This window comes from Bombina bombina, chromosome 7 (assembly GCF_027579735.1).
Source record: "Bombina bombina isolate aBomBom1 chromosome 7, aBomBom1.pri, whole genome shotgun sequence".
In the NCBI taxonomy this organism is placed as follows: Eukaryota; Metazoa; Chordata; class Amphibia; order Anura; family Bombinatoridae; genus Bombina; species Bombina bombina.
The window spans coordinates 201,725,476-201,740,054 of NC_069505.1; the positions used below are offsets into that span (position 1 = coordinate 201,725,476).

General features: G+C 39.4%; 1 protein-coding gene across 1 annotated transcript in view; it reads right to left on the reverse strand.

Annotated features, from left to right (window-relative positions):
• The window catches only part of LOC128636299 (astacin-like metalloendopeptidase), a 107,641-nt gene that overhangs the window by 91,826 nt on the left and 1,236 nt on the right, over positions 1-14,579 (reverse strand). Inside the window, exons 2-3 of the mRNA XM_053689330.1 lie at positions 13,002-13,029; positions 4,068-4,127 (exon numbers count right to left, since the gene is read on the reverse strand). Coding sequence (XP_053545305.1) covers positions 4,068-4,127; positions 13,002-13,029 — 88 coding nt within the window. The remainder of the gene's footprint in view (positions 1-4,067; positions 4,128-13,001; positions 13,030-14,579) is intronic.

A 14,579-nucleotide genomic window follows, 5' to 3' on the forward strand; every position in this document is an offset into this window, starting at 1 on the left:
TGAAGGACTGTTAACCCAATTTGTTTTTTTTAAAAAAACCTAACATTAACCCTATAAAATCCAGACATCCATCTCTATCCAGGCGGCAAGAAGTCTTCATCCAGGTGGCGGCATCTTCATCCATCGCTGGGGCGTCTTCTATCTTCATCCCAGCGGCACGGAGAGGAGCTATCCAGGACCGGCGATGACATCCTGCGCAGAGCGTCCTCTTCATATGATCACCGCCGTACATTGAAGTTGAATGCAAGGTACCTGTTTAAAAATAGCGTACCTTGCATTTCTATTGGCTGATTTGATTCATCAAATTCAAATCAGCCAATAGGATGAGAGCTACTTAAATCCTATTGGCTGATTTGAACAGCCAATAGGATGAGAGCTACTGTAATCCTATTGGCTGATTTGAACAGCCAATAGGATTTCAGTAGCTCTCATCCTATTGGCTGATTTGAATTTGAAAAATTAAATCATCCAATAGGAATGCAAGGTTCACCATTTTAAAATGGGAACCTTGCATTCAACTTCAGTGTACGGCGGTGATCATATGAAGAGGACGCTCTGCTCAGGATGTCATCACCGGTCCTGTATAGCTTTGCTCCGTGCCGCCAGGATGAAGATAGAAGATGCCCCATCGATGGATGAAGATGTCGCCGCCTAGATGAAGACTTCTCGCCCCCTGGATGAAGACTTCTTGCCGCCTGCATGGAGATGGATGTCAGGACCTCAGGAACCGTGAGTATATTTTATGTGGTTAGTGTTTAGGTTTTTTAAAAAATATTTTGGGTGTCTTTTTTTTCGATTAGGGTTTTTTGGGCACTGTAAAAGTGCAGAATGCCCTTAGGTTGGGTAGCTAAGGTTATATTTAGACTTAGGTTTTTTATTTTGGGGGGTTGATTGGGTGAGGGGTTTTACTGTTGGGGGGATTTTGTATTTTTTTCTAGGTAAAAGAGCTGTTTATCTTAGAGCAATGCCCTACAAAAGACCTTATTAAGGGCTATTGGTAGTTTATTGTAGGTTAGGGGGTGTTTTTATTTGGGGGGGCTTTTTATTTTTATAGGGTTATTAGATTAGGTGTAATTGTTTTTATTTTCGATCATTTCGTTTATTGTTTTTTGTAATCTTAAGAGTTTTTTTTTTCGTAATTTATTGTTTATTATTTTCTGGAATGTTAGATTTTTTATTTTTTTCGCAGTATTAGGTTTTTTAAATTTGTAATTTAGATTTTTTTAATTTGTAGTTTATTTTATTAGTTATGTTAGGTTAATTTATAGTTTATTGTTAGTTATTTTTTTTATTTTACAGGTAAGTTTTTATTTATTTAAAGATTGTTGTATTGTAACTTTTAATTTAAAGTTAGGGGGGTGTTAGGTTTAGGGGTTAATAGTTTAATTTAGTGTTTTGTGATGTGGGGGGGCAGTGGTTTAGGGGTTAATAGGTTTAATATTTTAGTTGTGATGTGGGGGGCCGGTGGTTTAGGGGTTAATAGGTTTAATATTTTAGTTGCGATGTGGGCGGCGGCAGTTTAGGGGTTAATTGGTTTTGTTTATTAGTTGCGATGTGGGGGGCCGGCGGTTTAGGTGTTAATAGGTTTAGTTAGTGTCTGTGATGTCGGAGAGCAGCGGATTAGGGGTTAATCACTTTATTTAGATGTGGGCGATGTTGGGGGGGTGGATTAGAGGTTAATAATTTTATTTAGTGTTGGCAATGTCGGGGGCGGCGGATAAGGGGTTAATAACCTTTATTAGTGTCCCGATTTTGGGGGCGACGGATTAAGGGTTAATAAATGTATTTAGGTGTCGGGGGCAGCGGATTAAGGATTAATAATTTTATTTAGTGTTGGGGGGAGGATTAGGGGTTAATAACTTTTATTAGTGTCGGTGATGTCGGGGCGGGGGACTAGGGGTGTTTAGACTAGGGGTTTATGTTAGGGTGTTAGATTTAAATGGAACTCCTCCCCCAATAAACATCAATGGGGTTGCATAACAGTGATTAGTCAATTCTGCGATCGCAGGTGTTAGTTTTTTTCTAATACTTTCTCCCCATTGATGTCTATGAGGGAAGAGAGAAAATCTGTGTGTGAAATATATGTTTGTATTTCGAGTATAATCCCCAAAGTAGAAAATGGGGAGGGTGCTCAGTGTAATAAGTTAAAGATAATTGTCCAATGAAAGAAAAGATACACCATAAAGAGCACTCACTTAGGTACTATATTAGAGTGAAGGAAACAATGACATACAGTAGGAAGAATAAAATATAACCTTTATTAGATAAATAAATAAATAAAAGAGGGGAGGGGGAAGAGAATGCCCCTCAATACTACAATATATATACAGTGTATAACGTGAAGTCTGGTAGGGTAACAGTATAGAAGGTGAAAAACACCCTAACTATATATAACTATGAAAGGAGAGGTCATAAAAATACTGTATATAAAGCTGATGTAGAAATAGGACTATAGTCCCACAGGATCAGGTGATATAGTACCACTAAGTTAATATGTCATCATAGTAGCGTTAATCACATACAAATGAAACTCAGTCACTGTGGAACGTTTTTCACACAGCTGGCTAGAACCAGTTAGCTTATAGCAAATGTCTATATTAGTGTACTAGTATGTAGTAAAGTAAAGGGATATAATCCCCAGTACGGTACTTATATCCTATAACCCAGTCCCCAAAATACCATAAAGCTTATAAGAACATAAGTAACGTTATGCACGCCTTAAGGCGACTTTACTCCGTGTATAACGTTACTTGTATTATATGTGTGAAATATGTTCCACATATATTTAGTATAATGTTCTTATAAGCTTTATGGTTTTTGTTTCCTTCACTCTAATATAGTACCTAAGTGAGTGCTCTTTATGGTGTATCTTTTCTTTCATTGGACAATTGTCTATGGGGGAAGCGTGCACGAGCACGTAAACTCAGCCCTTGGCTTTTGTGCGGTATGGAGCTTATCGCTCCATACCGCACAGCACAAGGAGGTTTTTCAGTAACTCGTAATGGCAGCGCTATGGAAAGTGTGGGACCGCTCATTTTATTGCGTTCCTTACATACCCGGTATAGTGCAAAACTCATAATTTGACTTCTTTTTCATTTTGACTTCTAAAGTACTTTAAAAGAGGGCTTTACAAAATGTTTTACAGCGTTTTTTCTTGTTTTTGAAAAACAGTTGTTTTAATAAAGTGTGTATTTTTTTAAAGTAAAACAAACAATTATAACGATGTGCACTGGGACAGGTGCGTTATATAAAAGTGTGGCAATTGATTTTATGCCTAATTGAGTGAGACATGAGTAATGCACAATCTTATAGGTCATATAATTAGGGTGATCCTATTTCCGCTTTAAAAATCAACGCTTTTTAAAGAAATGTTTTGAATAATGTTCCATTATAAGAACCCTGACATATGTATATTTCATATGTGTCCCTTTTTAAAGTGGCAATATGGTCACCCTACATATAATGAAATGTATTTAGGCATAAAGGTCTCGGTTACTAAACAAGCTTTGATTAGATCTGTCACAGGTACATCAGGAAATGTTGAACGTGGGGGATTAGGGCTGTTTCGTGGTGTAGAGTTTTAAGATTTTCTAGTTAGACAACATAAAGCTTTGGGGAAAACAATTCCAATGCAATTTAGAAGGCAGCTTGTTACCCCAGAAAATGCAATATGTGTTCCTACAAATACAATTTCAAAACTTTTTTTTTCTGATAGCTCCTGGATTATTTGGCAGCAGCTCCTACATACAGTGTTGAAATACAAGGTTATTTTTCTTTATCCTTTTTTTTTAATGCAGAGATGTCACCACATGCAAGCATGTTCTGTCAATACAAGCACACATCATGGGGTAAATTTATCATATGCCGGCCGACATCACTAAATACCGACAGCATACTCTGTCGGCATTTATCATTGCACAAGCATTTCTTGTGAAATGCTTGTGCAATGCCGTCCCCTGCACATTCGCGGTCAATCTGAATCATAAAAGAAAAATGTTGAGTTTCATGTCCCTTTAATGTAGTTTACACCATTGATATATATCTTAGTACATTACAGCTCTTGTTACCTTTGTTTTGTTTAGTGATTATGCTGTAGACATCTTCCTCCTCTGGTATCTCACTAGCTTCTGTAGGGAGAAAGGCAGACACTCAAAAAACAGCTCTATGACCAATGTCCTCGTGTCTCTTCCATGTTTAGATGCACCCAGTATAGTAAATTCTGTATTTGACTGGTAATGCATTTATATCTGTCTTTTTATTAATAAGCAGAGGGTATATAAAGTACAGCATATACCTATTACAGTCAATATATTAATGTATGGTTTACAGATTATACCCATCACTTAATGACTATTCAGCTACTTCTTAGAAAGAATAAAACTACAAATGTTTCCATAAAAGGTTTTCTGAATTATGTTGATAAATATAAATAAGGACACACTATGGAAGATCCTAGTTCTACATCTGACAAAAACCTGATATTTGATGATCAATACATTGTAGCTTAAATTGTCTAGACTGATATTGTTTACTTAAATGTTTATCTAGCAACAAAAGTAGTCAAAGATGGTTACCAAGGTTGAGAAAATTATTTTACTGGAGATGCATAATGTCTTGGCTGTTAAGTGGAGTATCAGGAGTGTATAATGTCTAAAAATGAGCTAACTGATTGCATAGATTAATCTATTGTGAAGCAACCAAACTAGACAGGAAATACTTTATAACGTTAAACTTGACTCTCTATAAGTCTCTCCATTTTGTCTGCTATCATTATGCCTTTCTTTTTTCCTCATACTGTCCTTTAATATCTTCAATATTTTTATTTACTCCTAGGATAACTAGGTGTTCAGTATTCAACTGGACTGTCCAGTAATTTAAAAGGCTGTATAGTAAAATGTATTAAAAATCTGAACAGTTAAATGTCCAGCTTTTTTAAAGTCCCCTGAGAATTAACAACATTTTAAAAAGCCTACAAAGCCATTGCAAATATGGTATCTGATAGAATATTTTTTTGAGGCCAGTCGAGGTCGGTCCACATCAGAGTTCCTTTTGAGATCTCCTCAAAAGGCTGCAAAAGGCTGTAAAAGGAACTCTGAGGTGGACTGAACCACCCAGAGAGAAATGACGGATACGGTACCAACACGTTACAGATATGCACTTAAGCCAAGGACTCTCATATGGGTTTTAATGATGCGCACATATTAGTTCACTTTTAAGTAAGCGCATTTTATTCTCAGGGATTTTCATTTTATTAAAATACACTCACCTAAATTACACGTTTTGTGTTGCGGCTTGTAACGCTGAAAATATGGCATTTTCAGCATTAAAACAGCACCACTGCTATTACAAGTGTTGTCGGCATAGGTGTACCGCACACCTTTTAGCCCGGATCAGGACGTCGCCGCTGGGATGAAGATTGAAGAGGCCGTCTGGATGAAGACTTTGCTGGGCTGAAGATCGTTCAAGCGGGACTTCAAAAACTGTAAAAAATCCACTTATAGTTGTTGAAGTCCTGCTTGAAGGATCTTCATCCAGCCGGCAAAGTCATCATCCATGCAGCAAGAAGTCTTCATCCAGACAGCCTCTTCAATCTTCATCCAGCTGGCAAAGTCATCATCCAAGCAGCAAGAAGTCTTCATCGAGGCAGCCTCTTCTATCTTCATCCAGCCAGCGAAGTCCTCATCCAGGCGGCAAGAAGTCTTCATCCAGGTGACCTCTTCGATCTTCATCCAGCCAGAGTGGAGCTGGTCCATCCTGAAGACATCTGGTGCGGAGCATCCTCTTCATACGGTCGCCGCCATACACTGAATCTTCAATGCAAGGGACACGATTCAAGATGGCATCCCTTGCATTCCTATTGGCTGAAAATTTTGAATCAGCTATTAGGAATTAGGGCTGCTAAAATTATATTGGTTATTCAAATCAGCCAATAGGATTTAAGCAGCTTTTCATTCTATTGGCTAATTCGAATTATTCCGGGATCAAGATAGAAGATGCCGCCTGGATGAAGATTGAAGAGGCCGCCTGGATGAAGACTTCTCGCTGCAGTGTGGCTCTCTCTGCACCGGATGGCTAAAAATGGTTATTGCAGGATGCCTCGATATCGAGGCATCACTGCAATAACCAGAAAGCAGCTGGAAGCAAGCAGGATCGCTTCCAGCTGCTTTCCATACTGAGGACATGCAGGGTACTTCCTTGGTCGTTAACTGACCTTTTTTGAGGACGTACCCTGCACGTCCTTGGTCGTTAAGGGGTTAATTTTTGTGATTTTAGTGTTTTTAATTTTTTATAATGTTAGGTTTTAGTGTAAGGTAGCTTTGGTTTTATTTCACAGGTAGGTTTGTATTTTTTTTAACTAGGTAGTTATTAAATAGTTAATAACTATTTGCTAACTAGTCTACCTAGGTAAAATAAATACAAACTTACCTGTGAAATAAAAATAAAACCTAAGCTAGCTACAATGTAAATATTAGTTATATTGAAAGCTAGCTTAGGTTTTATTTTACAGGTAAGTATGTATTTAGTTTTAAATAGGTAGTATTTAGTTAATAATAGTAACTTTAATTTAGATCTAATTTCATTATGTTAAAGTTAGGGGGTGTTAGGGTTAGGGTTAGGTTTAGGGTTATGTTAGGGTTAGGTTTAGGGGTTAATAGTTTAATTTAGAATGTTGCGATGTGGGGGGCTGGCGGTTTAGAGGTTAATAGGTATTATTTAGTTAATAATTGTAAGTTTAATTTAGATCTATTTAATTATGTTAAAGTTAGGGGGTGTTAGGGTTACGTTAGGGTTAGGAGTTAATAGTTTAATTTATGTTGTTGCGATGTGGGGGGCTGGTGGTTTAGGGGTTAATAGTTTTATTTAGTGGTAGTGATGTGGGAGGCCAGAGGTTTCGGGGTTAATAGCTTTATTTATTAGGCGGCGATATCAAGAGCGGCAGATGTAGGCAGGCGTTGGCGATGTCGGGGGCAGCAGATTAGGAGCGTTTAGACTTAGGATTTATGTTAGGGTGTTAGGTTTAAACTGTATTTTATCTTCCCCATAGACATCAATGGGCCTGCGTTATGGAGCTTTCGTTTCCACGATCTCAGGTGATAGACTTTGCCGGCTCTCCCCATTGATGTCTATGGGGAAAGGGTGCATGAGCATGTCAAACACATTGCTTGTTTTGGGAACGGTATGGAGCTTAAAATCTCCATATCGCCCGCACAAGCTGTATTTTTTTAAACTTGTAATAGCAGCACTATAGGGAATTAAATAACGACACTGTTGTGGCGTTCTTTACTTTCCCTATAGTGCTCAAAACTCGTAATCTAGGTGAATGTTTTTTAGAAACTGCAGCAATCAGGGTTAGGTCTTACATAAAAACATATTTTCTCAGTCTTCCTGGATCTTCCATTTTTGTTGCTTTTTTGTATATGTGCAATGTAGTAGGCTGTAATCTCTCAATTGAAAGGATACCAGCAATGTCAAGATGATCCTCTGGGTGATATAGAAGGGAGTGGACAGCAAATTCATCTGTACCTAGGGCAGCCAAAAGCCAAAATATACCACTGCATGTGAGTATGTAAACTAAGCTAGGGAAATTGGACTTATATCAACTTACTGGCCTCTAGTTATCAAGCCGTCAAATGCAAATACGCTGGAATTCCGCAGCGTATTTGTGGCGAGGCTGATTCGCTGTAGTTATCAAGCCCTACAGCCTGGCAAAAGTAGAATATAGTGATGTAACATACGATCCGCCAGACTCAGTCTGACACAGATCAATGGTTACGTCACTACAGATGTTCCGAACGCAAGTTCGGCACAATCTGACTACTTTTGCTAGTTATCAAAGAACTAGCAGATACGCTCACCACTATTCCGGGCCAGCGTACCTGGTTTTTAATTCGCCGCCGTGGAGGCAGCGGATCCCATAGGAATCAATGGGAGTCTGACAGCAGCGAGAGCTAATGTTCGCTGCTGCCCGATATCCCATTGATTCCTATGGGAAGTGTCTGCACGTAACACCCTAACATGTACCCCGAGTCTAAACACCCCTAATCTGTCCCCCCTACACTGCCGCCGCCTACTTTATACTTATTAATCCCTAAACCGCCGCTCCCGGACCCTGCCGCCACTATAATAAATATATGAACCCCTAAACCGCCGCTCCCGGACCCCTCCGCCACCTACATTATACCTATTAACCCCTAATCTGCCACCCCCTATACCACCGCCACCTACATAAAGTTATTAACCCCTATCCTGCCGATCCTGGACCCCGCCGAAAATAAATTAATTGTTTAACCCCTAAACCGCCGCACCCGGAGCCCTCCGCCACCTACATTACATTTATTAACCCCTATCCTGCCCCCCCACACCGCCGCCACCTACATTACATTGATTAACCCCTAATCTACCCCCCCTACACCGCCGCCACTATATTAAATGAATTAACTCCTAAACCTAAGTCTAACCCTAACCCTAACACCCCCCTAACTTAAATATTATTTAAATTAATCTAAATAAATATTCCTATAATTAAATAAATTATTCCTATTTAAAACTAAATACTTACCTGTAAAATAAACCATAAGATAGCTACAATATAATTAATAATTACATTATAGCTATTTTAGGGTTTATTTTTATTTTACAAGCAACTTTGTATTTATTTTAACTAGGTACAATAGCTATTAAATAGTTATTAACTATTTAATAGCTACCCAGCTAAAATAAATACAAAATGACCTGTAAAATAAATCCTAACCTAAATTACAATTACACCTACACTATCATTAACTAAATTAAATTAATTAACTACAATTACTTAACATTAAATACAATTAAGTACAACAAAAACCAAACTCTAAATTACAGAAAATAAAAAAATTACAAGAATTTTAAACTAATTACACCTAATCTAAGCCCCCTAATAAAATAAAAAAGCCCCCCAAAATAATAAAATTCCCTACCCTAAACTAAATTATAGACATGTGCAATTCGGTTCGGATCGATTTGGAAATTCGGAAAATTCGGCAAATTCAGAGATTCGGATCGATCCGAATTTCCGAATTAAAATACTGCCGAATTTACCTAATAAATCCAAATTAGTTCGGATTTATTTGGTAAATTCGGATGGCCATGGATTACACTAGTATTGTACAGTATATTAGGTTATATCACTCTGCTATGGGTTACACCTAATATACAGTACATATTACTAGTCTAATACACAGCACACATACCGAATTTCCGAACCGAACCGAATTCAGACACATTTTTTTGAATCCGAATGAATCCGAAACGAATCCGAAACAAATTAATTCAAAGTTTTCCGAATTCAAATCGATCCGAAACAAAATTCTAAAAACTCCAAATCGATCCGAACCGAAACAAATTTTTCGATCATGCCCCAAAGTAATCAGCTCTTTTACCTGTAAAAAAAAGAAATACAACCCCCCCAATATTAAAACCCACCACCCACACACCCCTACTCTAAAACCCACCCAATCCCCCTTAAAAAAACCTAACAGTACCCCCTTGAAGATCACCCTAACTTGAGCCGACTTCACCCAGCCGGGCACAAGCGGTCATCCGATCTGTCCAGAAGTCTTCATCGAATCCGGGCAGAAGAGGTCCTCCAAGTGGCAGATGTCTTCATCCAAGCGGCATCTTCTATCTTCAATCAACCGGAGCGGAGCCATCTTGAATCCAGCCGACGCGGAGCCATCCTCTTCTTCTGATGTCCTAACACTGAATGAAGGTTCCTTTAAATGACGTCATCCAAGATGGCATCCCTCAAATTCCGATTGGCTGATAGGATTCTATCAGCCAATCGGAATTAAGGTAGGAAAAATCCGATTGGCTGATGTAATCCAATCAGCCAATTGGATTGAACTTCAATACGATTGGCTGATTACATCAGCCAATCGGATTTTTCCTACCTTAATTCCGATTGGCTGATAGAATCCTATCAGCCAATCAGAATTCGAGGGACGCCATCTTGGATGACATCATTTAAAGGAACCTTCATTCAGTGTTAGGACATCGGAAGAAGAGGATGGCTCCGGGTCGACTGGATTCAAGATGGCTCCGCTCCGGTTGATTGAAGATAGAAGATGCCGCTTGGATGAAGACATCTGCCGCTTGGAGGACCTCTTCTGCCCAGATTCGATGAAGACTTCTGGACGGATCGGATGACCGCTTGTGCCTGGCTGGGTGAAGATGGCTCAAGGTAGGGTGATCTTCAAGGGGGTAGTGTTAGGTTTTTTTAAGGGGGGATCAGGTGGGTTTTAGAGTAGGGGTGTGTGGGTGGTGGGTTGTAATGTTGGGGGGTATCATATTTATTTTTTTTACAGGTAAAAGAGCTGATTACTTTGGGACAATGCCCCGCAAAAAGCCCTTTTAAGGGCTGGTAAAAGAGCTGATTACTTTGGGGCAATTCCCCGCAAAAGGCCCTTTTAAGTGCTATTTGTAATTTAGTTTAGGGTAGGGAATTTTATTATTTTGGGGGGCTTTTTTATTTTATTAGGGGGCTTAGATTAGGTGTAATTAGTTTAAAATTCTTGTAATTTTTTTTATTTTCTGTAATTTAGATTTTTTTATTTTTTGTACTTTAGTTATTTTTAGTTAATTTTATTTAATGTTAGGTAATTGTAGTTAATTAATTTAATTTATTTAATGATAGTGTAGTGTTAGGTGTAATTGTAACTTAGGTTAGGATTTATTTTACAGGTAATTTTGTTGTTATTTTAGCTAGGTAGCTATTAAATAGTTAATAACTATTTAATAGCTATTGTACCTAGTTAAAATAAATACAAAGTTGCCTGTAAAATAAAAATAAACCCTAAAATAGCTAAATTGTAATTATTAATTATATTGTAGCTATCTTAGGGTTTATTTTACAGGTAAGTATTTAGTTTTAAATAGGAATAATTTATTTAATTATAGGAATATTTATTTAGATTAATTGAAATAATATTTAAGTTAGGGGGGTGTTAGGGTTAGGGTTAGACTCAGGTTTAGGGGTTAATTCATTTAATATAGTGGCGGCGGTGTAGGGGGAGTAGATTATGGGTTAATCAATGTAATGTAGGTGGGGGCGGTGTAGGGGGGGGCAGGATAGGGGTTAATAAATGTAATGTAGGTGGCGGAGGGCTCCGGGTGTGGCGGTTTAGGGGTTAAACATTTTTTTTATTTGCGGCGGGGTCTGGGATCAGCAGGATAAGGGTTAATAACTTTATGTAGGTGGCGGCGGTATAGGGGGCGGCAGATTAGTGCTTAATAGGTATAATGTAGGTGGCAGTGGGGTCCAGGAGCGGCGGTTTAGGGTTTTCAAATATTTATTATAGTGGCGGCGGGGTCCGGGAGCGGCAGTTTAGGTGTTAATATATTTATTATAGTTGCGGATGGGTCCAGGAGCGGCAGTTTAGGGGTTGATAAGTTTATTTAGTTGCGGCGGGGTCCGTGAGCGGTGGTTTAGGGGGTAAAACAGTATAGTATAGTGTGGGTGCTTAGTGGCAGGGTAGCAAGAAAGCTGTGAAGAAGCTGATGAGCAGCGAGATTGATGACTGTCAGTTAACAACAGTCCGCTGCTTATCGCACCGTACTTGGTGCGCGGCTTCTTGACAGCTTCCTTGATAACTTTGGCGAACGTATTCAGGTCTGCGGCGGTGATGTTAGGCGAGCTTAGGTAAGCGTATTGGGCCGGCGAATGCAGGTAAATACGGAGCTTCATAACTAGAGGCCTATGAATTTATAAATATTTTGTAGGTCTTTTACGTTTGACTATTTGTGTTTCTTTATTCACCCATTTTTTGGGGCTATTTCCCTATACTCCCTCATGTAATTAAAGGAATATGAAACACTTTCAGATTGTAACATAAAATGTTTTTTTATACATAGTAAAAAAAAAAAAGCATTTCAATATATTTTCATTCTTTGGGGTTGATTTATCATTTGTCAAGCGGACATGCTTGACATCACTAAATGTAGGCAGCATACGCTGTCCGCATTTATCATTGCACAAGCTTTTTTAGTGAAATGTTTGTGCAATTCCGCCCCCTGCTCACTGGCAGCCAATCGACCGCTAGCAGGGGCTGTCAATCACCCTGATTATATTGGATCGGCATTATTTCAATTCGCCACTTAAAAGGTGATGCTTCTTAACTTCTGTTTCAGTCGAGCCTGAAACGATGGGCTTCCGAAGCAGTATCCGCTGCTTAAAAATCGTAGCTCTTTCTGTTGCTTTATTTTCCTGTAATTCAACTCTGCAAATAGTTAATTTCTCCCTTCCCATTGGAATTACATACTTCATACTGCACAACCCTTACCCTGTTACATTATTCACAGTAATTGTTTGGTCAGTGTATTAGCTCATATCTGTCCCTAACTGAACTCAGCAGAAGAGATAAGATATGTAGACTTGTGGTTCGATTTATCAAGCTCCGTACGGTGCTTGATGCCCCATGTTTCCGGCTCTCCAGAAACAGAAGTTATGAAGCAGCGGTCTAAAGACCACTGTTCCATAACCTGTCTGCCTGCTCTGAGGCGGCAGACAGAAATCAACCCAAGCGGATAAGATCGTATTGATTGACACCCCCTGCTAGCGGCCAATTGGCCATGAATCTGCAGGGGGTGGTATTGCACCAGCAGTTCACAAGAACTGCTGGTGCAATGATAAATGCCGATAGCGTATGCTGTCGGCATTTATCGTTGGGCAGCGGACACGATACGATACATCGTATCATGTCCGCTCGCACATTAATAAATAGACCTCAAGGTGTTAACGTATTCAGACATTTTTACCCTTGTATTGTGTGCTAATGAGTTGCAATTCTACAGAAAAGCATTACAATTGCAAAATGTTTCATATCCCTTCACTGGGAGCCAAATAACTCATTCATTAAAATGTCTCATTGTGGTTTACTTTCATTTACTGTAAATGTTTAAGGGAAATGTGAGTGTGAGACATTAGTTAACTCAATAAACATATATTTATGGAATTAAATACTAACCTGTCAGGCTAATAGTTGTAGCAGATGCCTGCAAAAATATAAATAAACAGTTTAATAATTAGTTTAGATTCTACTTCAGAGCAAACATCAAGTTTTTTTTTTATATGGTGTAATATAGAGAGAAAAAGAAGAGAGAGATAAAAAGGTAATGGTCAGGGAGAGGCTGAAGAAGAGGAAGTTGAGGGCACATGTACACACACACATATGCGTCCCCACACATACACACACACACATACACACACACACATACACACACACCCACACATATGCGTCCCCACACATACACACACACACATACACACACACACATACACACACACCCACACATATGCGTCCCCACACATACACACACACACATACACACACACACATACACACACACACATACACACACACACATATGCGTCCCCACACATACACACACACATACACACACAAATGCATCCACACACACCCACACATATGCGTCCCCACACATACACACACACACATACACACAAATGCATCCCCACACATACACACACCCACACGTATGCGTCCCCACACATACACACACACACATACACACACACACATACACACACACACATACACACACACACATACACACACACACATACACACACACACATATGCGTCCCCACACATACACACACACACATACACACAAATGCATCCACACACACCCACACATATGCGTCCCCACACATACACACACACATACACACACATGCATCCCCACACATACACCCACCCACACGTATGCGTCCCCACACATACACACACACATACACACAAATGCATCCCCACACATACACACACCCACACGTATGCGTCCCCACACATACACACACACATACACACAAATGCATCCCCACACATACACACACCCACACGTATGCGTCCCCACACATACACACACACACATACACACACCCACACGTATGCGTCCCCACACATACACACACACACATACACACAAATGCATCCACACACACCCACACATATGCGTCCCCACACATACACACACACATACACACAAATGCATCCCCACACATACACACACCCACACGTATGCGTCCCCACACATACACACACAAATGCGTCCCCACACATACACACACCCACACATATGCATCCCCACACATACACACACACATACAAATGCATCCCCACACATGCACACATATCCACATACACACACATATACAGACATACACACACACACACACACACGCATATGTGTCCCCACACATACACACACCCACACACATAGGCATCCCCACACATACACATACACATATGCATCCCCATACATACACACACACATACAGACACACACACACAAATATGCGTCCCCACACACAAACATATACAGTTTGCTAACATCTGAATTCAAAATGCAGATGAGCATTTACACTGACAAAGAACTATGCAAGTAACTAATAAAATATCAATTAAAACTGACAAAAATGTGATTTCTATAGGTCCATGTACAATTTAAAAAGTCAAAGAAAGTTTGAGAAACAGCTAGAACATGCTTTGTGACTGAATATAATGGTAGAGTTGGATGGCAGT